General features: G+C 39.7%; 6 protein-coding genes across 8 annotated transcripts in view; 3 read left to right on the top strand and 3 right to left on the bottom strand.

The window, feature by feature from the left end:
• Positions 1 to 4,739: 4,739 nt before the first annotated feature.
• LOC132791713 (ribonuclease T2) lies at positions 4,740 to 6,634 on the top strand. Its single transcript, XM_060800743.1, has 2 exons — positions 4,740 to 5,036; positions 5,383 to 6,634. The coding sequence occupies exons 1-2, from the start codon at positions 4,957 to 4,959 to the stop codon at positions 6,314 to 6,316; spliced, it is 1,014 nt and encodes a 337-aa protein (XP_060656726.1). The 5' UTR covers positions 4,740 to 4,956; the 3' UTR covers positions 6,317 to 6,634.
• A 1,109-nt stretch (positions 6,635 to 7,743) lies between these two features.
• LOC132789120 (UBX domain-containing protein 4) lies at positions 7,744 to 12,213 on the bottom strand. The gene is made up of 5 exons (XM_060796902.1): positions 12,023 to 12,213; positions 11,772 to 11,906; positions 10,847 to 11,550; positions 9,333 to 9,982; positions 7,744 to 8,256 (listed from the first exon to the last, which is right to left on the bottom strand). The coding sequence occupies exons 1-5, from the start codon at positions 12,102 to 12,104 to the stop codon at positions 7,932 to 7,934; spliced, it is 1,896 nt and encodes a 631-aa protein (XP_060652885.1). The 5' UTR covers positions 12,105 to 12,213; the 3' UTR covers positions 7,744 to 7,931.
• An 81-nt stretch (positions 12,214 to 12,294) lies between these two features.
• Positions 12,295 to 12,901, bottom strand: LOC132789123 (uncharacterized). The gene is made up of 2 exons (XM_060796906.1): positions 12,537 to 12,901; positions 12,295 to 12,468 (listed from the first exon to the last, which is right to left on the bottom strand). The coding sequence occupies exons 1-2, from the start codon at positions 12,808 to 12,810 to the stop codon at positions 12,452 to 12,454; spliced, it is 291 nt and encodes a 96-aa protein (XP_060652889.1). The 5' UTR covers positions 12,811 to 12,901; the 3' UTR covers positions 12,295 to 12,451.
• Positions 12,902 to 13,296: 395 nt separating this feature from the next.
• LOC132789121 (UBX domain-containing protein 1) lies at positions 13,297 to 14,658 on the top strand. Its single transcript, XM_060796904.1, has 3 exons — positions 13,297 to 13,462; positions 13,524 to 14,120; positions 14,176 to 14,658. The coding sequence occupies exons 1-3, from the start codon at positions 13,413 to 13,415 to the stop codon at positions 14,522 to 14,524; spliced, it is 996 nt and encodes a 331-aa protein (XP_060652887.1). The 5' UTR covers positions 13,297 to 13,412; the 3' UTR covers positions 14,525 to 14,658.
• On the bottom strand, positions 14,651 to 15,647 carry LOC132789122 (ribonuclease P protein subunit p29). Its single transcript, XM_060796905.1, has one exon. It carries the CDS (start codon positions 15,577 to 15,579, stop codon positions 14,950 to 14,952), a length of 630 nt encoding a protein of 209 aa, XP_060652888.1. The 5' UTR covers positions 15,580 to 15,647; the 3' UTR covers positions 14,651 to 14,949.
• Positions 15,648 to 16,162: 515 nt separating this feature from the next.
• LOC132788619 (serine/threonine-protein kinase NLK2) overlaps positions 16,163 to 26,178 on the top strand; it is a 97,820-nt gene continuing 87,804 nt past the window's right edge. For 2 of the 3 annotated variants that reach the window (XR_009632639.1, XM_060796112.1), the window contains exons 1-2: positions 16,163 to 16,881; positions 17,696 to 18,371. Coding sequence is in view for 2 of the 3 variants with exons in the window: in XM_060796112.1 (XP_060652095.1) it covers positions 17,887 to 18,371 (485 nt within the window). In the remaining variant the exon portion in view is untranslated. The remainder of the gene's footprint in view (positions 16,882 to 17,695; positions 18,372 to 26,178) is intronic. The other variant, XM_060796113.1, reaches the window with a different exon arrangement.

Below are 26,178 nucleotides of genomic sequence, written 5' to 3'. Positions count from 1 at the left end.
GCGCGTCTAATGTTGCGCTAATAACGTAAATTTGCGGCTTAGAGAGAGAGAGAGAGAGAGAGAGAGAGAGAAAGAGAGAGTGCGAGTGGATGCTAGTCACACTTCAGCAATGGAATATCAATTCCAAATGAAATGCCTAGAATATACGCACAATGCAAACTGAGGGAATATTAGGCTCTATAAAAAGAAGCAAGTTTTCCTCTTAATAAGTATAAAAGAATATAAAGTAAAGAAACAAATTAACTAAAGGAATATAAGATTATTGAAAAATACAACCAATTATTATAGAAACACACGAGCTTTTTATTCTCTTGATTATTTATTTAGTTAACACTCTTCAAAGATTATGCACGAAGTGAGAGAGAGCACATCAGTGTGACCAGCGTGCCCAACACTCAATATACTTACATATATATTATAGTAAATGGTATTTTTGGCTATTTGAAGAAGGACATTCCAACAAAGATAAATTTATATACTACTTAGGGTCGTTTACTCTATCTCTATACAGAATGAAAATAAGTCCTAAAATCAATAATAAAATAATATATCAAGATTGTAAATGCAAAATCTTGACAAAACCTTATTGAATCAAGATTTGAATCTTAAAATAAGATGTTTTCAATCTTTTAATACAATTTTAGCATACAAAGATGTTTTCAACCAAAAAATCTTATTTCAAGATTGTTTTTTTTAAGACTGGAAAAATCTTAAATCAAGATTTTTCAACTTCAAGAAAAAAATTGATTTTTTTTTCTTTAACTCTTAACTATCCATTTAATGTTACCTAACTATCACTTAACTTAACTAGACATCGAGAAAGCGGCGTTCAAGAATCGGATAATAAGAAACAATGTAACTATTTTTAATGTATTTATTACTTCTCTTATTGTATAATATTTGTTTATTCAAACTGGCTTTTAAACAAAACGTAAATTATAATAGATTGCTTTCTGATTAAATTCTTAAATATTTCCGGCATGTGATATTAATAAACTTTGTCGATTATTCAATCCTGTTATTTTTCATAACTAACCATAACCCATCTAATTTGAGACTCTATTATCATTATATATGTACTTGAACTTTTTTTTAAACTTTTTGTCTGCTACACATCTTGTATACCATGTTTTCACATTATTTTTCTTTAATTTTATTATTATTTTGTTTCAGACAATAAAGTTTTGACTGGCTTGAACTCTTTATTCTGTAATACAATGTGTGGTGTAAATTAGATGTAATTATCAAATTAAGTGTTCCAAAACAAAAGTAATAAATAAATATTTTCAACTACTAGTATATTATACAAATATTTTTATATAACAAGATTTATATAACAAGATTAAGTTGAGTTTTCCTAATACAAAATTTCAGTCAACTACAGGAATGAATTCTTTAAAATTTCAATATATTTTGATATATATTATATATTTTTTTATTTGCGTATGTTTATATTATCGGTAGAAATCAATTAGCGAAATATCCTAAATTATATTAATAGTTATTGTTATTAAAAAGATTTGCATATTTCCTATTATAGTTAGAATTGTGTTTAATATCAGTTAATTTCCAACTTCGATAGTTTTTATAGCCCAAAGTTAATGCTCAAAACTTGGTCAACTAACATAATTGGGAATAAAAAGTTTGGCTGAAAATAAAAGTTTTTTTTTATGTTTGTTGGAAGTTGATTCAATGTCTTTTGGGGCACTTTGCATGCTATCAACCAACTAACTAGCCCAAAATGTTGACCATTTTCGCCAGCCACTCAAACACACACACACAGCGAACTCTGTGAGCTTCAACTAAATCCAAACTAAACCCAAGCTAGAGAGGGAGGAAGAAGAAAGAAGAAGAAGCTGCTGCTGGACGTGGAAAATGTGCCGCAATGCTACGAATAGACCGTTAATTAGTCTCACTTAGAAAATAAACTGCAGTAATTAAGCGGAGGCAGACGCCAAATCCAAATCCCAAACGAAGCTCCTCCTTTCCACAGCCTCTAAAAAACGACTCGTTTTTTAGGAATTTATTTCAATGCAGAGAGCGCAAGAGGAGAGAATGAAATAGAGTGAAGGGGGGAATTTAATTTCAACGCTAGAATTCTAATTAACAAACAAATCCGGCAAAATACACAGCAGCCATGGAAAGCCCCAAGAGACAGAGAAGAAGAGCGAGAGTCAGAGCGAGTGCGAGCGAGATGGAATTAGAGATGGCGACGACAGCAAAAAAGTATGCTACGATAAACGTACATAAAAACGAGCACTTCCAGTGGGGGAAGGGGTGGGGGAAGGCAGGAAAACCCTGTGAGCCATGATCTCCCAATTTAATATTATAATTGCTACAATTATCATTCTCATGCCATTTACACAGCAATTGCACAAAAACAACGACAACAACGAAAGCGACGACGACGACGACGACGTCGCCAAGAAAGCAGCAAAATAGAAAAAACGAAAGAAGAAATAAGGAAAAAAGAGGGCAGCACGTCAACTGACTGGCTGCGAGTATGTACGGCAAATTGAGGCAATTACCGGCTCTTCAATCCCCCTCCCTCTTGCTAGCATGTGCTCTACATAAAGCGTGAACTATGCTGACTCCACCCACATAGTTGCTCTCGTTCTTCCTCTCTCTCTTTCACACACACTTGCAAGTGCATGCTCTCAACGCATGCGTTGCGCTCTGCGAGAGAGAGAGAGCGAGCGTCGGCAGAGGCTGCGGCTGAGCATCATGGCGTGCGTCGACGCTGGCAGAGGCTGAGCCAGCATCATGGCGTGCGATGATGGCGTTGATTACGCGACGAAGACTCCGAAGCCGACGACGACGCCGTTGATGATGATGGTGATGATGATGACGGCGTTGATTATGCGACGTCGACTTATAATGGGCGCATTTTAAAATTAATGTCTCAACTTTTTCGCTTGCCTTGGCGATTTTTCGACTATTTGCGCCAAATAATGATAATTTTGTTAATGTCACGAATGGGCAACTACTATGTATACGAAAATGCTTCTAATTGGCCAATGTTTTTATCTAAGGCCAGCAAATGCAAAAACAAAACACACACAATGAATGCATAACAACAACAAGCATTAATTGATTGTACAGACAGCCAAGTCCATTGATTACAAAATGTTTGCAGCTGTTATTATTAAATTAATTTGTCATCAAACAAAACATATACACAGTATAAAAACAAAACTAAATCTGCATAAAAGCAACCCCCAGTTGGCTCAAAAAATCATGTACTTCACTTAGCTCGTATAGCCCACAAAACATGACAAAATAATCACAAATGTTATGATAAAGCTCCCCCAAATGATAACGAACTGTGGCGCATGTAAATGAGTTCGACTAATTGAATTCGATAAAATTGCTGACACTAAGTGTTAAGTGGTGCCAAATGCTTCCACTTTGGGTGCGTTTTATCTATCTATGCCCCCGCAACATCAAAATGGGATCACCACCGGAAAAGTTAGGAGTTGGAGAGGAGGAGAGCTCGAAGTACAGTTAAGCAATAATCAATTGCTTAGCAATGGTTGTATTAATTTCAGTAGCAAAAACACTATTGTTGCTCCCTCTTGTTCGCCTTGTCATTGCTGTGTTGCTGTGGCTGTGGCTGTGTAGTTGGAGTAGTCATTGAGTTTTCAACAGAAGTCGTTTGGTGTTTGGTTACTTGTCATGTTTGTCATTTCATAGATAAAATAGCGCAATTGTGCCAGCACAAAATGTGTGTAATTATCGTTGTCACTAATTAAAGTGCTTAGGCGCGCTTGTTTATCGGTGTGTGTGTGTGCATCTTTTTCTATGCCTCTGACTAAAAAGTTGCATCTTATCTTTGACTAGAAGTGAGTGTGATTTTTTATTTTCATTTCTTGGATTTCAAAACAAAAGCCAGCAGACTATGTGTCGGAAATCCCACTGAGTAACTCACAATAAATATAACAATTGCAATGGTCGGGTTTTTTATCTGAGAAATAAGTACAAAGTATTACTTGCCTGCGAACCTATCGTTATTCGAGTTTGAATAACGCGGCTTAATCGAATATCGATGTACATCAGGACACTTATCGATGACATTAAATCGTATTTAATAACACTTATCTTTTGCACCTGTTATTACACGACTGTTATTAACAGTGCACCGAATGTCGCCAGTGTTGCAGAGCGGACAACACACCTCAGTGACACCGGAGGACGCGTAATAAATACTTTTTAGTATAAAAATACTGTATAGTTCCAAAACATTTACCGTTAGTTTTTTTTTGTGCACCACTCACTTTTATGTAAACCAATTTAAAGTCTGTTTTCAGTTTTAGAAAAAGTTCCCTAAGTGAACACGAATAATGGCATAAAACAACTTTAAACGGTATCAAGATTTTATTAAATAACGCGAAACGCGGTTATTTAGAAAACGCTTCTTTTTACGCGCACTCCGCCACTTTTTTTTTGCAATTTCTATAGGTGTAACCAGGTGACAGTTCGCAGAATGCCTACATTTTAGTATATCTTAACGGTCGACGCATTAGAAATATTGCTAGCAGTCGCATACCGACAAATCCAAGAGAGATTGTTTTTTAAATAAAAAGAAGACTACGTTTATCTAAAATAATAAATTCTTTGAAAAATAAATAAATAAATAAATAAATGTCGCAAAAAAACATCGATTTTTGTCACAAAGAATCGATTTTTTTAAATAAGTCATCGATATATCGATTAAACTTTGCATTTTTCTACACCTCTAACAAAAACAAGAGGATTTATAACAAAACAAGTCAATCCCCTGAATGCAGTTGTCGCAATTAAATCGGAACAACAATAGAAAAGCAGGCATAAGTGCCCGCTTTACATATTATAAATAGTTTTTGCGGTTGCCCGCATGTGAAAATGCGTCATAGTTGAAATAGTGCTTACGCGTCGTTATTCAAAACAAAAAAAAAACGAGAGTTCAGCAAAAAAATTATGCAGAAACAACAACAATATTTGGGTCTTTTGACGATTTTAATATGCAGCATTAGTTGGACAAAAGCGAGTCCACTGAGGTAAGCGACACTCATGAAATAATAATAAACAAAATAATGTTAGGCAACCCAAACAAAAGAGCTGCGAAATTTCTGGTTTGTTTGCGTAGGCGGCAACCAAAGAAAACAAAAACAATAAGCGCAAGACGTCGTAGTATAACAACAAAACAACTTTGCAGCTGGTCGAGATTAGTGCAAAACTTAACAAAGCGCACACTAATCGATATCCCGATAAACGCCCTTGCGATGGCAGCAAGTTCAAGGTTATCCCCCTCCCCTTGCGATGCATCTATTCTTTGACCTTCGAGAATAACAACAAATGTGGATTACTCACGCTCTCATCTCTGTTTTGTTTTTGTTTTGATAGCCTGCTCGAAGACATCTCGGACTCGGGTATTGCACTGGCCAACGCATCAGATGAATCGAGTAGTTCCGTGGAGCAGCCACTGAAGCGTCCAACGGCTGCAGACTTTGATGATGATGATGACTATGACAAGGAGGATGATTATGCCTATGGCAATGAGTTAGAGCGGCGCAATGACCACGAATGGGATGTGCTGATCTTTACACAGCAGTGGCCCGTGACCACCTGTTACCACTGGAGGGAGCAAAATCCCTCACACGAATGTGTGCTGCCCCAGCAGAAGGAGTTCTGGACCATACACGGCATTTGGCCCACAAAATTTGAGCGCATTGGACCCAATTTCTGCAACCGTTCGGCGGAATTCAATCCCGATCAGCTGCAAGCAATACTGGATCGTTTGAACACTTATTGGCCGGATCTGGAGGGCGCCTCGTCCGAGGAGTGGCTGTGGAAACATGAGTGGCTGAAACATGGCACCTGTGCAGCTGTGCTCGCCGAGCTGGACGATGAATACAAGTACTTTAATCAGGGTCTCAAATGGCGCGAGAATTTCATCATGTCACGCGTTCTCGACGCCGCTGGCATTCATCCCGACTCCAATAACACGGTCATTGCGCTGAATAATGCAATTGTGCGGGGACTGGGCAAGAATCCATCGATTCACTGTTTCTACGATAGCAAGACGAGCATTAGCTATTTAGCCGAGATACGCATATGCTTCAACAAATCGCTGGAACTGATGGATTGCGATGGCGTCATGCAGGGCGATCTCACGGCCATCAAATATCCCGGCGGTACCGTCAACACCAATTGCCACATCAGCAGTCCGGTGCATTATCCAAGTCTGGTGCCGCCCCTGCAGCGTAAAGAGGAATGGAAATTCCCGCTGGTCAACATCTACAAGTTGCTGCAATTCCTCATCTGGTTCACAGTGTAGAAAAGAGAGGAGAAGAGAAGAGTTCACCCACATCTGCGGAGCTTACTCAATCTTTATGTTTAACGATCTGTTCTATAGTATTTAAGGAGCCATCAGCATTGGACATCGCTGATGTGAGGCTACGTTGTATATACATACGTATGTATGTATGTATGTGTATGCAACATAGAGATTGTGATCCGATCCACCATATCACGACAATGTGCAGTATTCGCTGCACTCATTGCATCTATTATTAACATTAATTAGAACAAATTTGTTTATTATTTACACATCAGTCTTTCGATTGTTTCTGAATAAAAAAAGGCACACAGATAACATACTTTATGATGCGATTATTGAAGTTATTTAGTATAAAACCGGAGTTGTTGATGGGGTTGGGTTCGATGTACGATTTCTCTTCAATCATTACTACTTGATTTCTAAGTATAGAAATATAATGATTACAAGACAACAACAATATTAATCATTTGTTTACTTGATAAAGCAAGTAATTTTTCCTGGCTATTAAAGATAGAAATTTTATTTGAATTGTGGAAAGATTTTTAAGAAATCTCATAATTTCAACTAGAGAAACCATAAGCCACAAATCCAAATGCATAACAACAAATATATTTGTCACTTCCCCCATAATTTCAATTCTACAGGTTACAAAAATAGAAACGATTAGGGCTGAAGTTTAAAAACATACTGGTATGTAAAATATTTTCTTTATAGTTATTGAGCAAACACAAAGCAAAATTTTGCATACTTTGAATATTACACAACTGCATTTTTAATTAAACGCAGTGCTTAACATTTTTTAGAAGTTGTGAAATGATTTTTAAGAGCTCCATAATAAAATCTTGAGAATCAAACTCAGCTAAATATATAAAGTATAAAGTATAAAGTATATATATAACTTTTACTCTCATCCCTAGAAAGTAAATTCTATAGGCTATAGAAGATACATATTTTGATTAAATTCAATATGTCTTAAAGCCTGTTGAAGAATCATAAAGACAACAGAAATATTTGTCACTTCCCCCATAACTTATATTTTTGATAGCTTTTAGAAGTGAGGTAAAAATATCAATTCTAATGACTGATGAAACACTTATAATCATAATGGTAAATTGTCGATAGTTTTTAATCAAAAACAAAATATGAAACATACATTGACATTTTTCTTTAAATTTGATATAGAATTGCATTTTTATTAATTAGTTCAACAAGGCTTCAAATTTTCGGAGTTATTGTTTAAGTTCAGTTCTTGAAATGATTCTTAAATTCCAACCATATATAGGAAATACTTTTATTTGATTTTCCCCATAAATTACATTTATTCTCACCCCAAGAAAGCATGTTCTATAAGCTACAAAATAAACACAAATTCTGAGGGATCATATTTTTTAAACATTCACACACATAACATACAGGCACCGCGCTCTGATTATGGTTCGTATTTATTTAGATAATAATAATAATTTAAAGCTACATATTTTTGAAGCTGAGAGAATATAACATATGTGTGGAAGGGAGGGAGAGCTCTAAAAAGGGATATTATTTATATATAGATCATTTAATATTTAGCTAACGTTAGCTAATGTAATTTAGCTGATGTGTTGCTTCTTTTTTATTGCTGCTGAGTCGAGTTGCCATTGTAGGTCGCCTTCTCATCGTCGTCATCCTTGGTGTCCGCCAGTCGACGTATGTTCGATCCACCATAGCGTCTAAAGCTGCCACCAGAATTGGCATTGGAACTAGAACTAGAGCTTGCTCCGCCTCCAGCACGTTGACTGTTTTGCTGTGAGCTGGCGCCCTGGGAGAAGAACATGTTGGGCGGTTCATACTGAGGATCGGTGCTGTAAGTGGAGGTGGCATCGTCTGCCGTCGACGCAGGGGGCGGCGAACGTGGCCGCGACTGCAGCGTAAACATGCCCATATTGCGACGTGCAGAACTAGAAGAGGGAAAATATAGTTTAGTTAATATTCGATATATAAATTAAGCAGGTAAAAAAGCTACAGTCGAGTGTGGTCGACTCTGAGAAACCTGCTGCTCATTTTTAATAAGACCATAATCTACAAATATACCACTAGATACTAAATTATACCGAAAGCTATATTTGTTATATCAATATAGTACTACATTTACTAATACACACATTTTAAATATAATATACCACAGATAATACAATTAAATAAGTAAAAAAGCTACAGTCGAGTGTAGTCGACTCTGAGAAACCTGCAACTCATTTTTAATAAGATAATGTTTTACAAGTATACCGCAAAAATTGAAAAATATATCCAAAGGTATATTTGGTATATCAATATAGTACTAAATACATTTTAAATATACCGTATATAATAAAATTAAACAATTGAGAAAGCTACATTTGAGTGTAGTCGACTCTGGTAAACCAGCTACCCATTTTTAATGAGACAATATTCTACAAATATACCGCAAAAATATAAAATTATACCCAACGCTATATTTGGTATATCAATACTGTACTACATACATTTTAAATATACCATTGATAATACATTTAAACAAGTAAGAATAGTACAATTGAGTGTGCTCAACTCTGGGATACCCGCTATCTTTTTTTGATAAAGCCATAAAGCCATTATATACGTACAAATATACTGCAAAAATACTAAACTACTACATTTTTCTATAATAAAACTGTATCCTACAAATATACAGCCAAAATACTAAATTACACTGAAGGTTATACTTGGTATATCAATATCAGTACATTTTAAAAGTACAAAATATAGAAGATTGTCAACCAAAGAAACTAAAACTAGATTGCAGTAGATGCTTTTTCCCATTATATCTCTATCTCATATAGTCTCTGAGATCTAAGTGTTGATGCGGACGGACAGACAGACGGATATTGTTATAAAGTCTCAACTGTTGATATTGATCAAGAAAATATTTAGGGACGCAGATTGCTTCTTCTGCCTGTACATACATTTCCTACAAAGTTATAATACCCTTCTACTCTATGGGTAAAAGGGCTCAACTTACGCATCTTGAGCGGCTGCCACATCGTTGTCAACTGCGCGTCCTGGTGTCTTGAATCCCACATTAGAGACCATCTGGACGAAACGCTGTCGTATGCGCTGCAATCCTATCTTGTTCAGATAGTCAAATGCCATCGTTGCGGGTGTAAGTATCGCCCACAGAACGCTGGACAAAATGCTGAACAGATTGTTGCTGGTGCGCACAACGCTATTGACTTGCTCACGCTGCAGGACCAACAGCACCGCATTGGGCACCAGATTCAACTCGAGCAGCGACTTAATCTCATCCTCTGTTTGGAATTCTCGACGCGGATAACTCGTGGCCAAGCTGAAGTTGCGAACATTGCTGTTGCCAGCGAGCAGTTCGTTGGTCACATAGACGCGCACTGTGGCCAAAGGTTCAGCACTGGGAAAAGCCTTGGTGCGTGTTATGCCGCCTGGTAGTCGAATCTGTAGACGTGTCTCATCCGACGAGCTGCTGTTGCTCTGCGTGGACTCAGCTGGCGCTGATGATGCCGTGTTCGTTGAGTTCGACTGTGTGTTGACGTTCTGCGCTTCCACTCGGTTCGCTTGCTCTGCGCGATCGGCGGCGATTTGTGCCTTAATTCGCTCCCGTGCTGCCTGCTCCTCCTGTTTCTCACGACGTAGGCGTTCCTGGGGAATAGGAGTTGAGTTGAAGTAGAGATTAGAAAATTAAGTTGATAAGAGAATTAAATAATGATTTTATTTTCACAAGTTAAAACCAAATTGGCATGAATTTAAGTTAAGTTTCCCCAATTTAAATTTTTCCTTATTTAATATTATTCCCAGAAGTTACAAATGTCGAAATAACCAATTTTATTAAAATTCGACGTAATGTGATCAAACATTAGACAGTCGACTTCAGCTTCTTTTTCTATGCTTCACATAAATACTATTAAAAAGATTTTTTAAAGTTTTAAAGTTAAAGAGTGAATGCAAATTTAAATATAAACTTGGACATAATTATAAATCAATCAAACTACACTATTGAAGTGAGCAAAGTTTTCAACCTAAACTTTTAGCTCAGGGACTATAAGAATTGTTATAAGAATCGAACCTTAATGTCGATATATTTCAATAGTTTAGATTTTGTAATTAGTAATTGTGTAGAAATGTTAGTTGAAAAATTTTTGCGAGATTAAAAGATTCAAGACTAGGCTATTTAAGTGAGCAAAGGTTTAAGCCCAAACTTTTAGCTCAGGAGCTCTGGGAATTGTTCCCAGAGTTGCAGAAATGATTTTATATGATAGAAGAGGGTTAAATATAAATTATATTGCTATAATTAGTCAATAAATTAATAGCAGAATAGTTTAAAACTATTGGAAATCACGGAGACATTGAAATAGTTTTGATATTGTAAGGATTTTAAAAGCAAAATAGCTGAAAACTATATTACCAAAGCTTAAAATTCAGTGGAAGTTAGATTTAAGTGACCTAAAAAAAACTTTTAAAAAAACTTACTAAACAATGCAACCTCAATCAATCCTAACTACTCACCTGCATGTTCTTCAGCTCCTGTTCCCTGGCTTGTTGTTGATGCACTTGCGATTCGCGTCCCTCGCGACGTCGTCGCAACTCGTTGTCCTTCTCGCGACGTCGCTGCTCTTTCTGTCGCTCCGCACGCTTCTGCTCTACCAGCTGCTGTATGTCCACTGGCTCCTGAGTCAGGGAACGTGTGCTGCCGTTGTCAGCTTGAGGCGGCACAAGCGGCACACTCACTGGCATCAGCGAGGCCACCGCCGTAGCAGCTGCACTAGCTGCTCGCTTCTCAGCGGCAGCGGCGGCTGTCGAAGAGGTCGACGTTGGCTCAGGTGCAATGACTGGCTGAATTGGTTCATCGGCTGCATCGCTGGAGAGTTCCGGTGTTTCAATGGGCTCGGGAGCAGGTGCCTCCGATGAACCCTCCTCTGATGCACTCTCCTCTGTTGCTTGTTCCGTCTGTTCCTCCTGCTCTGATTGCTGCTCCTGCTGTGCTTGTTTCTTTTTTTCCTCGCCAGCAATGCTGCGTTCCAGTTCAGCAGCTGGAGTCTCTATTTGACTACTGGTAGATGCTTCCTGATTGGTTTGCTTGCCCGCCAGCAGCAGCACTTTATCGATTTTTGCCACCAGCTCTTCGACGCTCTCAATGATGCCTGTGGTCACGTCAAGCGGTGTGCCTGAGTTACCAATGAAGAAAATCGATGGCACAGGCACGACTTTGTCTAAGATAAGATATGAGTGGTTATTAGACAATAGTTAGACAGAGTAGCTAGAGCTGTGTGATTGTGAAATACCCGATACCATATAAATTTAGTGCATTTCATCTCGCTTTTTTATTAAGCACTAGCTAATATCTTTTGCTTTCCCAACCGATAGCTACTTACCTCTCATACCCTTCTATACAATTAACTGCCGGGTATAACGGATAATGCACTTTACTTACACAGCGCTATGAACTGAGCGTAGGTTGGACTATCGCCTTGTATTTTAACTGCAACAAAGTCGGATGTCATCAGTTTGGAGCTGACGCGCGAGTCGCCAAGGAACCTGTCCAGTTTGGCCGACATCTCATCCTGGCCTGTGATCGGGAAAACATAACATTTAGTATGCACAATGACTGTGCCCTTTTTTGGGGATATCGACAACATGACGTGGTTGCAAAGTTCATGTTTTTTTTTCATTTTCTCGCTTTACCTTCAATGTAAACGACGAAGATGGCATCTTTGGCCTTGGACTCGGCTACAGCCTCAGCTATGTTGCCCGTGTGCCAATTCATGATTAATTTCTCTGCCTGGAATGTTATTGTTTTGCAGCCCCGAAATATAAAAAAAACTGACGAACAAAATTTTGGGAAATTTTTCTCAAATATCTTTTGTAGCTGACAGCCAAAGACTAGAGATGGCAGCCCATGCAACGCAACCTTTATCGATAGCTCGTGCTCCCGTCAATCGGTTGTGCTTTTGAAATTTGTTAGCAAACAGTAAGTAAATTTATTACAAATGTGTGTAAATATTCTTATAATATTACAGTGAATATGGGATCCCCGGACAGCACGCTCTTATTGAGTCTCGTCAAAAGTCTTTGTTCTGCATAGCAAGTGTATTTCATCATCCGCTAACATTGTTATTCATGTGTGGATTCTGCAAAAACAAACAAACATCAATCACAATCTGTATGTAGATTAGAAAAAGCAATGCTTATCAGTTACCATCGTCGAAATCGGAGCAGACTATTGAACTGGCTGGCGTCACGGACATTTCATTGCGTTCCACGTTTGGCAGACGCGCAACCCGAACGCAGCATCGCTTTGCGTTTGGCTTCTTTAATGTTAATGGATTCTGGTGTCCTTTAATGCGCTCCAAGTTGACGCGACATTTACGTATCTGCACGCGATCTATGCAATTTAACTCGTCTTGCGCCATTATGTATGGATGGCGTGGGATTTTAATTACTATTTTTTTGGTTTTGTGTTGAGGTGACATTTTCTGTGATGCTTCCTTGTAGTAAAAACGCAGCTGAATCAGACGCCAGCTGAAATTGTCAGGCAGCTGCTGCTGCAAGAACTTCGATAACAATAACAAACATCTGCTTGAGTGTATCGAAAATCTTTATTCAAGAATATAACCATTAAACTCTATTAAAATGAAATATACCACAAACAACGACTTTATAGCGGCAATTTATTTCCAATAAACGTTATATTACCATTTACAATATCAATATTTTAATTCATATATTCAGTGTTTCAGCATTGTTTAACACTGCAGCAACGGAATATTTGTATTGTTTTCCAGCAGCTGTTAATTATCGATATGTGAAAGTTTAAGTTTTAAAACTTAATTTCAAGCAAGAATTCAAAATGAATTGCATTTTTTAAATGCATATTTTAACTGTAATCTTTTAATTAAATATTGTAATCGATTAATTAGTTACGAGTAGCCAAATTTATCGCGTTTTAGAACACTAACAACGGGACATTGTTTTTGTGTGTCACTCTGAACGAGAAAATATTACAGAAGTTGAAGTTTCGTAAATTTTACGTTTTAGCTTATTTCAAGAATCGAACGCAGCAAACGATACAGATATGAGCGATGTGCAAACATTAATGGACATGGGTTTTCCCAAAGAGAGAGTGTAAGTAACCGAATATTTATGTTTTCACCGGCATTTAAAAAAAAATAATTTTGTTGTTCAGTGAATATGCCTTGCAGGTGACCAGCCACAAGGGAGTCGAGATGGCCATGGAATGGCTCTTGGCTCATGGTGATGAAGAGATTCCAGCTGCCGCCGCCGCCGCCGCACCAGCTGCCCCGGCTGCCGATACAGCCACAGCTACAGCTGCAACTGCATCGCAGGACAATGCACCAAGCAGCAGCGGAGCAACTGAAGCTGTGGCTAAGTCGCTAAAGTGCGACGATTGCGGCAAGGTGCTAAAGGATCAGACAGAGGTTGAATACCATGCCGCGAAGACGGGACACGCCAATTTCTCCGAGTCCACCGAAGAGAAGAAAGCACTCACCGAGGAGGAGAAGAAGGAACAGCTCGCTCTCATCGAAGAGAAACTCAAACAGAAGCGCGTCGAGCGCGAGGAGCGTGAAAAGGCCGATGCCCTGGAGCGCGAACGCAATCGCATCCGCTCCGGCAAGGACATGACTGAGGCACGTCGTCGCATGGAAGAGATCGAGATGAAGAAAATTGTGGATCAACGCAAGCGCGAAAAGGAAGAAGAGAAGGCTGCCCGTGATCGCGTGCGTGCCAAGATCGAGGCTGACAAAGCAGCACGCAAAGCCAGGTGAGTTTATAGTTGAAGTTGCAAGACATATTTCTTACTTTTCTTTACTTGGCAGAGAGCTAAAGGACAGTCCCCAACTGTCGGATGCCGTAGCTTCGGTCAGTTCCACCACCACTTCGGTCACATCGCCAACAAGTGTTAAATCGCCGCCGCGTGAATACACCGAGACACGCATCCAGGTGCGACTGCAGGATGGTTCAACGCTGACTTCCGAGTTCAATGTGAAGGAACCACTGTCCGCTGTGCGTGTCTTCATCCAGGTGAAGACTGGAATCGAGACACCGTTCGCCCTGATGACTTCGTTTCCGCGTAAGCACTTTGGCGACGATGACTATGAGAAACCGCTTGAGGTGCTCGGCCTGGTGCCGTCCGCTGTCATCATTATGACTAAAGCCGCGGCGTAAATCTATCCAACGAATCACAAAGAATTAAACAAAACATTTATAACTATACACATACTATATACAAAATACGATACATTATATATTTAATAAATATTTCCAGTCGCCCTCGAGAGGCTGGGGCGTAAAATCGGCGATTTTATAAAGTAAACAAGACTTATTATTGAAGTTAGATAAATGCGTGTTAAGACCAAGACTTTATAAGCCATAAAAGGACATACGATCTATACAAACATGTTTTTCTGACTGTTCATACAATAGGCTGATCTCTGAGATAGGAGTTGGCAATGTGAATCTTGTGAACAATATTTCGTTAGTTTATTTCAGAAACAATACTCAGACCTCTTCGAATTTATTTTCTTACAGTTAGGAACTATATTTCTAGCAAACTTAATAAACATCTTATAAATTACTCCCTCGAGACTTTGCTACATGAAGGGCTCCACGTAATTCTTGATTTTCTTGACGCTGCGCTCAGCTGGTCGCATTGTCAGATGCTGTCCAAAGATGGTGAACTCCATGTTGCCCACATTGAGGCCAAAGACGCATTCGCTTTTGGGCACCGTTCGTACCACATGATCCTCACCCAGCAGCTTTAGCACATTCTTTGTGTCCATCACACATATACCATTCAATCCGACTAGTGTTTGACACTTGGACTGCAGCACACGCAGCTTGGCGCCATGCAAATCCATCTTGACCAACTGTTTGCTAAATTCATCGTAGCGCTTCTCATGCACTTGCGGCACCTCGTCGCCCTCTTCAAGATCCAGATGCTCGCGTATATAGCCTCGCCACAGTTTGTGCAGTGGCAGCATCTGTTCGTAGCGCAACTGTTTCCTAGGAAGCGTATTCAGGCCCAGTTCAGCGTATTGTTTCCTGGTCAGCGTGTTGGATTTGTGGGCGCGACGCTTGCGGCTGAGCTGCTTTTTGCTCTTGGTGCCGTGCAGCATGGTAATGTGATCAGGTATGATGTTGACATTGCAGCGATGATGGGGCACTACGAGATCGGTAAGGTATTCCTTCACTGCATCCACAGTTCCACTGGTTTTGGCCATATTCCTGAGATTAAATTCCAGCAACGTGACAAACAGTAGCAGCGGTTGAGAAACATCGATTACATTAGATTATTATCGATAGTTTTTGAAATCTTTACACCTCAATTATATATGTATATATACATTATGTTTTTGTGTTTTATAATTGCTTAGAAGTATCTATTGCCGAGCAAAATATTCTTTTGGATCAGCTAAAGCCATTTATTTTTATTGAAACCAGTTTTAATTTCAAATATACCAAAATATACTAATAACAAATTGTTTTTCGTGACAACAGCTGTTATTAACATTGCGCTGTTATTTAACAATTTTAGTAACACTTCAAAGTTTTGTAGGGTCACACTTATTTGTTTATATTTCCAAAGACATTCTAGTATTGACACAACTGCACATTAAAATAAACTAATATGAATAAATTTTCCATTTAACTGTTTAGAAAACTTGTCGTCAAAGGATCACAACGTTATTAAATGTTGCTGACTTTGCGTGCAACATGTTGCCAACGGCCAGCTGTTCGTGAAAATCCACACAACTGACGGTGACTGGTCACACCGTTGTGTAAAGTCACTTTAGTGAAAATTTTTGTTGTTGTCAGTCCTATCACGACTTTCGCATAAACGACACGCATGTTATCGGGAAAAAGACGCCGCGTGTGTTTGATGCAAAAGGCAAAGGAAAAAAGTTAATGCATGCATATTTATCCGCTGTGTGTATTGCAAAAGCAATTTCAATTTTTTGCTACCTAAATCCAAACTACTTACAAAAGGTAGTGTGATAACGCAAGATAATGCAATAGAAAATTTAGAGTTCCATTCTCTCAGCAAAACGTGACAAATGCACAACAAATAAAGAAAATATTATTCAATTCAAATTGATTGCCGTCGGTCTCGCTCTCTTTTCTGTGTGTGTCGTTGCCCGTCGTCTGTGTGTTGAAATCAATGTGTGTGTGCGTTAATAAACCACAAATAACAACAACAAATTCGTGAGATTTTACTGCATTTTAGTCGTAGTCGCAGTCGCAGTACGCGTCGCGTTTTAGTTAGCTTCGAATTTTATTTGTACAATTTCGTATATTGTTGTTGTGTTGCTTGTCTGTCTTTCGAGCCGCGCCGTTTGTCGCTGCCGTCGTCGTCGTCGCCGCCACCGACGCTACTGCACACACACATACACACACTCGCAAACACAAGCATACACGCACGCACTCATACATACAAATGCGGAAGAGTCGCCGCAGTTATTGAAATCAGCTCCCCACCAACAACAATAAGCCGCTGCTTCTCAATAATTGTGCATTTCTATAAGGTGAGCATACAACAACAACAACAACAGCAGCAGCAGCAGCATTAGTGAAAAACACAATGTGCAATTAGGTTGGCAACAAATTCCATGTGAAATGCAAATTCTTCATTTCATTTCATTGCATCTTCCCTTCCACATTTTTGTTGTGCATTGTTTTCTATGCGCGCTGCTTTTGATTTTGCTTTTGCCTTGTCGTCCGTCCGTCTGTCCGCAAAAAGTGTCAAGTGCGCGACGCTAGCGCTGCTGCTGCTGCGGCTACAGAGCGACATGACGCTGAGCTGTGACTGCGACTGAGACTGAGGCCGAAAAGAGCGCCGTCGTCTCGCTCTCTCATTTTGACTTTTGTGTGTGTTTGTTGCAAAACATGTGCAGCACTTATTAAATTGTATTTTCTTTTTTTTTTATTTCGTTGTATTTTCAAGTTTATTAAACTGTCTGCTGCGTGCTCTCTCCCATGTAAACAACACTTGAAAACTTCATACTCCACTTTTATTTTGTTGTTTGGTTGTGTTGTGTCTTGTTTGCGCGCTCTCTCGCTCGCTCTCTCTCACACACACTCACTCTCCGATACTGAGACTCACGCATACATATACATGCGCACACTTACATTCGCTTACACGGACGCGCCCCGGTCGCAGCTAACGGCACTTTTTTCTTCATTTTTGTGTTTTGTGCGTTCTCTTTGTGCTGTTTTTCGCTCTCTTTTAGACTGCCAAAAAAAAAAAAATCAAAATGCGCCTAAATATCTAAAATGTTTCTTTTTCCCCTCCAGTTTCTTACGTTTTCTTATTGAAATTCTTCCTCTCTCTCTTTACAGCCACAGCAGCAACAAACGCAACAACTGCAAGAAAATCTCGCAAGCAAAATTAATTAAAATAAGTGCATAAAATCGGAAAACGGAAATCGCAACGAATTCTAGAAATTCCGGAAATATTCGTATTTTAAATGTGTTAAACTGCAAGAAAATCAAAACAACAAAATTAAGAAATTCAAATGGGCAACTATTGAATGGCGGCCATTAGTGGCCCCAAGCGGCATCCATTGAGCAATCAACACCATTTCTCCCATCCAAACATCAGCACTACCATCTCCACCAATACCAAGATCAAAACCAATATCAACAACACCACCACCAACAACAACAATTGCAACACCACCACAACTAGCACTAACAATAGCAACAGCAACAGCAACAATAAGCAGCAAAGGCCTTTTAGCTATCAAACGCAAGCTAATCCCCTCCAGCACAACAACAACAACTCCTCCAATTGCAACAACAGTAGCAGCAACAGCTGCCCAAATTCTTCAGCTGCTGCGCCGCGTAGCTCAATGAGCGTATCGATGTCACTGGTACAGGGTGGTGCTGCCGGTGGTGCGCCACAGGGCGCTAGCGCAATATTGGCCGCTGCGGCTCCATATTATCAGCCGCCAGCTGTGCCCCAGGATGTGCAACCGGATCGTCCAATTGGCTACGGTGCCTTCGGAGTTGTATGGTAAGTCTGAATATGATCGAAACATCAAATCGTATAGCATATGTAAATCCAATATTAATGTTGAAATAGTGCTGACAGAAAGTAGCTAGATTTTAGGGGCTAAATGTGGAAAATAATAGCTAAAAATAATACATAATAATACATACATGCAGTTTATTTCGTGATTAAAAAGTTCAGATTGAAAATTTTCACTAAAATATGTTTGTGTTTATGGACACTTTTATTATTGATTCTCTTGGCCTTTTCTGTGTAGTTTATGTCGTTTTTTTGTTATTTTAATCAAAAGTCAATTTATTTTTAAAATACATACGTTGGAATGTTGCTTTTTTTATTATCGGCATAAATTGGTCATATACAAACACAATCCCATTTATAAAATCGAAATTTGGGTTAGCAATTAAAAACAGTGTTAAAAGTTGTAAAAGAAAACTTAAAATTGGCCTAACATTTTTATGTTGATTGCAATTAAATAGACTGCAGACTAGCTCGAAAGTCGGCTCTAAAATAGCCAAATTTTCAGCACTCGATGACTTGCATCAGGTGATCAAAAATACATACAATATACTTTATGGGCTCATAGATTTCCGCTTTTTCCTGCTACACACATTTTCCACCATGGGGACTAACTTTTGCAATGGGTAATGGGTAAAATCAAATGCTGTGCAGACTAAACCCTAGTCTAGGATTGCGACTGTGGGTTCAATGCCTTGGCTGGCGGGCGACCTTTCGCTGGGCCCGTGCTCCTTTATGCATAGGCCTGACGTCCACTTTATGCGCTCTCTAGCTGCTTTCTATTTTTTCTTTTACCCCTTTTTGTGCGGTCTGTCGTCGCAACGTCAACATCAACATCAGCTTGTCGTCCTGACGTCCCTTTATCCTTTTGTGCCTTGTTGCCTTGTGCATTTCTGCAACTTGCTTGTAACGACAGGGTGGTTTTTCTATCAAATGATTCACCCCATTCCGACATCCCTGGCGCGCGCGGTAACTGTTGTTTTATTTTTGTTCTTTTGCTGCTTTGGCTCGCGGCAGAGTTGTGAAAAATGTGTGCCTTCTTTTTCTGATTTGCATTTGCATTTTTTACTTTTTGGCCTTTGTATGAAATTTTTAAAGTTTACATTAATTGTTGCTAAACGAGTTCGTTCGTTGTAATGACTTCTTTTTGCCAGCTGTATTGAGAAGCCAGTGAAGTTTGGCAACGTCGCATCCATCATACTCATATTACGATTATATTTTCATTCACGTGTAAAACGGCATTTCCGGCTGCAAATGCAATCACACAAGCTGCTCGCCCAGCGCCTAGTCAAGCAATAAGGCTCACTCTAAAGGCCTTTGACGAAGGGGAGGCGGTGGTGCAGCGGCTTTAGTGTTGGGTAAACACTAAAAGAAGCCAGTGGAAAAAAGTGGCACACGCTAAGTGACGCCAAGTAGCGATGCGAGGAGAGGCAAAGAGAAAAAGTAGGCACAAGGAAGTTGCAGTCCATAAAGACGACAACGAAATGTGCCACAAGTGGAGGAGAGAGACCCCCAAGCTGAACCAGTACCAGCACCAGCACCAGAACCTGAGCCCTAAAGAATGGGAAAGGCGAGTGCAGAAAGCTGGTTAGAATGAAGCCGGCATGGGCCATGGGCTTAAAGTAGAGCCCGCTTGAATAGAGTCGTTGACGTTGGATTGGCTTTTGAAAGCAATCATCATGTTCTCTAGTCTCTGGTCTTTGGGTCTTGGGTCGAAGTCGAAGAGTTGGAGAGTCAGCTGCACTAGCTCTAGCAGAAATGCTTACTTATATTAATATATAGTCAGTCGACAGTCGACACTCAACGGTCCACGCTGAGCACAGCACACTGCACTCTGTAAATGCAATCAAGCGTTAAATTTAAGTGCCAAATGTCGAACTTGTTAGATGCCGTGTGGGCCAGATGCCTGGCTAGTTTTGTTTATGGTCTCTTGGTTTGTTGTGTGCCGTTGGTTAGCAGCACAAGCAGGTGAGGTGCCAGGAAGTTAACCAGAAATGCGAGCAAGTGTCATTTCAGTCATACATTCCGTTTTGGGTAGTAAACTGTGAACTGTGCGTGAAGTTTGGCAACAGAGGGCAACCACTTGAACTCTCAACAAATGCAGAGCGAATGCTAGGGCAAAGTACACTTTTCAATCGAGTCCAAATGTGGTTTATGAAGTGTGACAACAGCACACTAAGAAGTTCGGCAACACAGCCTGATGCAGCACTAAATTGATCGCTAATTACATCGACCATTTCCATTTCCACTCGAGCAGCTCGAGTAATAAAAAATGCGATGCTAAACGCCAGATTAATCAGTTTATGATTTATTTCGAAGAAATGGGAAACCATTTATGCACTTAAACACACAACAAGATTAACCAATTAATCCTAGGCAAAGTTCTACGAATTTTTCTCACTGCATTTGGCCAAGACAAGCGTACAGAAAAAAAATGGAAAAAACGGCCACAGTCGGACTGAGTTTTGCTGTGTGTGTGGGGGCGAGGGCAAAGAGCGGGGTTTGGGCCACAAAACAAAATATTGGACACAGGCCGAAAGCGAACAGACTTCGCTGGACTGTTGCGCACACAGTAGACAAAGCAGCAACAGCAACAGCAGTCGTCGAAGGCGAAGAAGAAGAAGAGGAGGAAATGTGCTATAAGGCATCGAAGGCATGCCGAAAAGAGCCGCAAAAGATGACCGAACACATCTTTGGGCTTACTTTAAACTACCTGCAACTGGTTTTAGAAGCAAGCAGACAACCAAGCAAGCAAAGCAGCAGACGCAAGACGACAAGTCCAAGAACGGACAGTGGAACAGACAGACTGCGAGAGAGGAGAGACGTGATAAACCTTTTGCCTGCATAAAACTCGCTTCCTGCACGACTTGTGGCCTGGCTGAGTCTCGATGCTGAGTCTCGAGACTGAACATCAGCATCAGCTTCAGCTACAGCCTGTGGCTTGCAAGGTGTCGTCGTTGTCGTTGCCGTTGTCGTTATCTGGTTGCCCAAGCTAGAGCTCTGCTCTGGTGTTCCTGTTATTTTTTCTCTAGGCTTTTCTCTCTGGTCTTTGATCAGGCGCAAATCCTGTGCTAATCTCGAGTCCAATGGCCCTGCCCGGACACAGAATCAGTATCAGAGACTCTCTCATAGGCCTGGCGAAAATCCATGACCATGCCCATTGCCCGCATGCGATTCGATGCGATTCTCTGGTATTAGTTGACGCTGCTGCCGCTTTAGTTTATTTCCCCACCCGTTTGCTCCCTTCTTGTATTCCTCTGCCTATTAAGTGATTTCCTCACTCTTCTCTCTTGCCCTCTCTTTCTACTTGTGACGGTGGTGTTGCACCACCACCAAAAAAAAAAAAACAACCTAAACAAAACAAAAGCAAATGCAAAAGCAGTGCACGCGGAGCGCAGCATTCAACATTCGAGCACCGGGACACGTAGTTTTATTTTATCATCCACTATTTGTATAATGCCCTTGCTCTAGGCACTTTTACAATGACATATAGAAGGTTTTGTAATTGAAATATAGACATAATTAAAATATGTTCAATAAAATTGTTTCCTCAAAAGAAAAGAAAGGAAAGATGATAAATATATAATATAACTATACATTTTAAGAAACATTTTCTTAGATTTGTTTCCTGAACAATCAAATATTTTTTTGTACCTCACTTAAATAAAGAAATTGTTATTTTTATTATGAAATCTGAATAAATTTTAGTGAAATTGATTTATTTATTAAATTTGAAGTTCACAAATATCTTTTATATTATTTTCTGCTATCATAATAACCAATATTTGTGGTTAAATGTCAGGGTATTTTATTTCTCGGCATCCCTTAGTCCACCTTTGCTTCCTTTCAGCACTTTCCGGAGACAGAACAGCTGCTCTGGTCGTGGCTTTAGAGTTCGATGTTGTTGATGCTGGCTGGTCGGTCGACTTGCTGAGGCTGAGGCTGAGACTGGTCCTTGTGGTGGTTGCTTCGTTGGCTCGTTGGTTGGTTGGTTGAACAACCTTCGACAGTTTTTAGATATTTTGTCTGCCGCACACACACACACACACACTCGCACATACAATATGCAGGCATATAGTCGGGAATATGCAGACAGGACCACTTGCAGGATATATGCTGCTTCTGGCTTGCGAGTCCCGCATATGTTTTTCATCTGCCACCACATTTTTCCTATCGCTTCCTTTCGTCTCGCTTCTCGTTTCGCTTGGAGAGTAAAGTAAAACTTCCCTGAACTGTACTTTCATCCATTCATCCATCCCTTGGACTGCTGCTGCTGCTGCTGCAGTTTTCAGTGACAAAGTTTTTCCCATATAGAGTTCCGTTTGCCTGATTCTGATTCTCAATTCTGAATTCTGAATATATTCTCGTTGGTTTTTCCTCTTTGCATGCATAGTATGTGCGGCTCTCTGTGTGTTTGACTTTGAAAGTGTTTGAATAATTATCCTGTTTTTCATTCAACCAACCTCCTCTGCCTCTTCTCGTTTTCTCGTTGCCTCTTCGATTTTACTGTCTGCTTTAAATTTCATGCGTTTTCATTTTATTACTACCATTTGATTGCATTACATTATGGGAAAATTGCTTTATGGTGTTTTATTGTTTTTCGTTTTAAAAACTTTTGGGCGCTTTAATGGGGTCGAGTAGGGTTCTGACAAATCCCTGCATAAATTATAAAGTGTTCGGCTTATAGTTCATATTGAAGTTTTGTCGAATTTCTTCAAAGTTTTTGTCCATCAACTTTTTGGGTTTTAATAATACTTAAGTGCAGCTGGTCGACAGCACACAAGTGAATGAAATTCGGCAACAATGCCGCAGAATGGCAATTTAATCGAAGGATAATTTAATTGAATTCACCTCAAAACTATTTCTTATTTGCTGGTGAAATTTGGCAACATCGCAATGCTGTTACATGCGCCGCATTTTTCAGCTGGTTTGGGCTTAGGTAGTGCCCAAATAGCAGCGACATCTCAGTTCTGCTCCTTCTCCGTTCCTTTCGCTGCTTTTACTGCTATTCGTTGCCAAACTATTTCAGCTCTGCGCTTTGTTTTTTTGGCTCAAACATTTGCCGTACGTTGCCAAAGAATTACGCACGCAATTTTGTCTACAGCTTCATTTCGCCCTCACACAACACACACACACATCATACAAATACAAACACATATCTCACGTACACATAAACAGATACACATAGTTAGATAGATAGATAGATATGTGAGTCACTTGCTGCGGCTCCAGCTTAGTTCACTTGAATTGCGTTCTACGGTTCAAGTGAAGCGCAAATGTATCTTTGAGGTTTATATTTTCTCTCTCTGTTCTGCTTACGCTCACACTATCTCTTTCTTTCTGTCTCTGTCTCTCACCTCTTCTCCGCTTGCAGCTCCGGCTTTAGATATCATGTAACAGCCATAGCAAACACTTTGAACCTATGTTTCTTTGAGTGTATGTGTGTGTGTTTGTGTGTGTGCTGTGCGTGCTTGTGTGACATGAAATAATTATACCCTAGAGTTTTTGAAAGGATGTATTATGAGAAGCATTTGAAAAGGCCTTTAAATTTATTATTTTATGTCAGCTATGAACTTTTGGCTTTGAAATGATTACTTTAGTTATATTACAAAAATATATATATTAAGAAATGAAAAATATAGTACATACTTTAAAAACTGACAAATTTAAAATTCAGAAAAAAAATTGAAAAATTCTACTTTGGTTATCATTAAAATTGAAGTAATAAAATCGTTAAAGTGAAATAATGATTTTATATGAGTTAAAATATTATATAAAAAAAGTATTGAATTTAAAAAAGTTTTAAAATTAAAGTAATAAAATCGTTATAGTAAAATAATGATTATAAATAATAAACTATATATATAACTTAAATAAAGAAAAAACTAAACTTAAAAAAAAAGTATTTAAAAGTAAGAAAAGATTCAATTTAGTTGGTTGCTTGCTATATATTCATTTCATAACTCCTTTCGCGAATTTTTTTTAGTTTTCAGCAGACTATCTGATACAGGGTATCTCTGTGGTCTACCCCTTTTTTATTGTCAACGCTCTCCCACTTGTTTTCACATGCGTCCCGCGGCCCTCCCAAGTTGAGCTCGCACTCAAAATGAAAAATAATAGTCAACAAAGTGCCACCAACGAAAAAGCTTTTGGCCCAGCGAAGAGAAGACCTCATTGACCCCTCTTGTCACTGCCCCCGCTCTCGCAGTTCCCCAGAGACTCTCTCGCTCTCTCTTCGTTCTCCCAACAGAGCTGCCCTTATCGCCCTAGTTTTTCCTCGCTCCATGCAACAGCAGCAACAGCAGCAGAAAACCTAATTCACCTACAGCAAAATGCATTTACACGCGCAGGTAGCGCCTCAATGTGTGAGTGTGTGTGTGTGCCAAATAAATCATTGTGTCGGTGTGTGTGTGTGTGTGTGTGTGCGGTGCGACGAGAGACGTACGACGATGCACAAAACTCTTTGCCACAAACGGATCGTAAACTACATTGGAAAACTGAAATAGACAATTCGTTGCAGTTGCAGTTGCAGGTTGCGTGAAGGGGCAACAAGTAATAAGGGGTTGAGATCGGTGAGTGTGGTGAGGTGTGTGTGTGTGTGTGTGCAACACAGTTAGACAGCTGGACAGTTGGACAGTTGAACTGGCAGCCAACGGGCAACTGCTTGAACCCAAAACTTAATGAAGCTCGGGCGGTGAACACAGACCAGAAAGCCATAAGAAAAACCCAAGTTGAAGTAAGAAGCGCCTCGAGGGGATAGCATAGATGATGATGAAGAGTGAAGCGGGGGGTGAAAAGGCGAGCGGGCATTAAGCTGCCTTCAGGGTAAAGCCAGTCAGTCCTCTTCCCTCAACTTCCTTCGATAGCCACACAGGCGAGAGAGAAACTAATTAAGTTTTGCGTCAAACTATTTTCTTGACACCAAACAACTGGAAAAATGTTTGAGTAAATTTATGCATGTGTGTGCGAATGTACGAGTGTGTGTGTGTGTGTGTGGGGAAAATACATTTCTCAGGATATGATTTAAATTTATGATTCGCTTGCCAACATCATTTGGAGGCCACCGTAGTAACACATTTTTATGAGGCAACCAAGGTGCAGCTTATGTCTCCCTTGCTCAACGTTATCGATATGAAGCATGGAACATATATAAATGGTTGAAAATTCTGCAGTTTTGAATGCTTTAAACTGATGCTTTTCGCTTCAAGATTAATGCGTCTTCATTTATTATTTGTTCTACTATCTGGAAAAGCGATGTGTAGCTGCTCTTTGGACACACCTTTTCATCTTGACGATTTTTCCCCCTCTGGTCGAGTTATGCAGTCGGCGCTATTTATAGCCCAAAAAAAATATGTTGGAGACGTGCTAATTAAGCGACTGCAGCTTCGTCATCATCAGGACAGGATTCGTTGTGGTTTTCAGCAGCTGAAGTAGCTTCTGCTTGAGTCTCTTCTATCTCCATCTCTATCTATCTCGCTTTCGTATATTTAGCACAATGCGCAAGTTTTTCTTGAGTTTCGTTTTTTTTGTGTTGTGTTGTTTTGCTTTTCAAGAGCCGCTGGCACGACGGCACAAGTCACTCAGCCGCAACGAGAAAATCGTGCGAGCGTTTAATACGACGACCAAGACGACGACGACGACGAGTATTTTGCTGCTTTTGTAGTTGAAGTTGCAGTTGCAGCTGCATGCAACAGCAGCTATTGTCTGACTGGAGACTCGATTCATCTGCCTGCTGTGTTTATGCTAAATGAGGGTTCAAAAATGAAACGGCAATGAGCCAAGCTCAGCTCCTTTA

This window comes from Drosophila nasuta, chromosome 3 (genome assembly GCF_023558535.2).
Source record: "Drosophila nasuta strain 15112-1781.00 chromosome 3, ASM2355853v1, whole genome shotgun sequence".
NCBI classification, from domain to species: domain Eukaryota; kingdom Metazoa; phylum Arthropoda; class Insecta; order Diptera; family Drosophilidae; genus Drosophila; species Drosophila nasuta.
Note: the sequence above shows the minus strand (reverse complement) of the source record. Positions and strands in the feature narration are given on the sequence as shown.

Bases quoted from the DNA above. Each gene is read 5' to 3' on its own strand.
- LOC132789123 (XM_060796906.1), bottom strand. From the start codon at position 12,810: ATGTCACCTCAACACAAAACCAAAAAAATAGTAATTAAAATCCCACGC.
- LOC132791713 (XM_060800743.1), top strand. From the start codon at position 4,957: ATGCAGAAACAACAACAATATTTGGGTCTTTTGACGATTTTAATATGC. The intron at 5,037-5,382 runs GTAAGCGACACT...TTGTTTTGATAG, and splicing joins ACAAAAGCGAGTCCACTGAG to CCTGCTCGAAGACATCTCGG.
- LOC132789122 (XM_060796905.1), bottom strand. From the start codon at position 15,579: ATGGCCAAAACCAGTGGAACTGTGGATGCAGTGAAGGAATACCTTACC.
- LOC132789121 (XM_060796904.1), top strand. From the start codon at position 13,413: ATGAGCGATGTGCAAACATTAATGGACATGGGTTTTCCCAAAGAGAGA. The intron at 13,463-13,523 runs GTAAGTAACCGA...TTTGTTGTTCAG, and splicing joins GGTTTTCCCAAAGAGAGAGT to TGAATATGCCTTGCAGGTGA. The intron at 14,121-14,175 runs GTGAGTTTATAG...TTTACTTGGCAG, and splicing joins AAAGCAGCACGCAAAGCCAG to AGAGCTAAAGGACAGTCCCC.
- LOC132789120 (XM_060796902.1), bottom strand. From the start codon at position 12,104: ATGAATTGGCACACGGGCAACATAGCTGAGGCTGTAGCCGAGTCCAAG. The intron at 11,907-12,022 runs GTAAAGCGAGAA...TCCCGATCACAG, and splicing joins CTTCGTCGTTTACATTGAAG to GCCAGGATGAGATGTCGGCC. The intron at 8,257-9,332 runs GTAAGTTGAGCC...TCCCTCTTCTAG, and splicing joins GTGGCAGCCGCTCAAGATGC to TTCTGCACGTCGCAATATGG.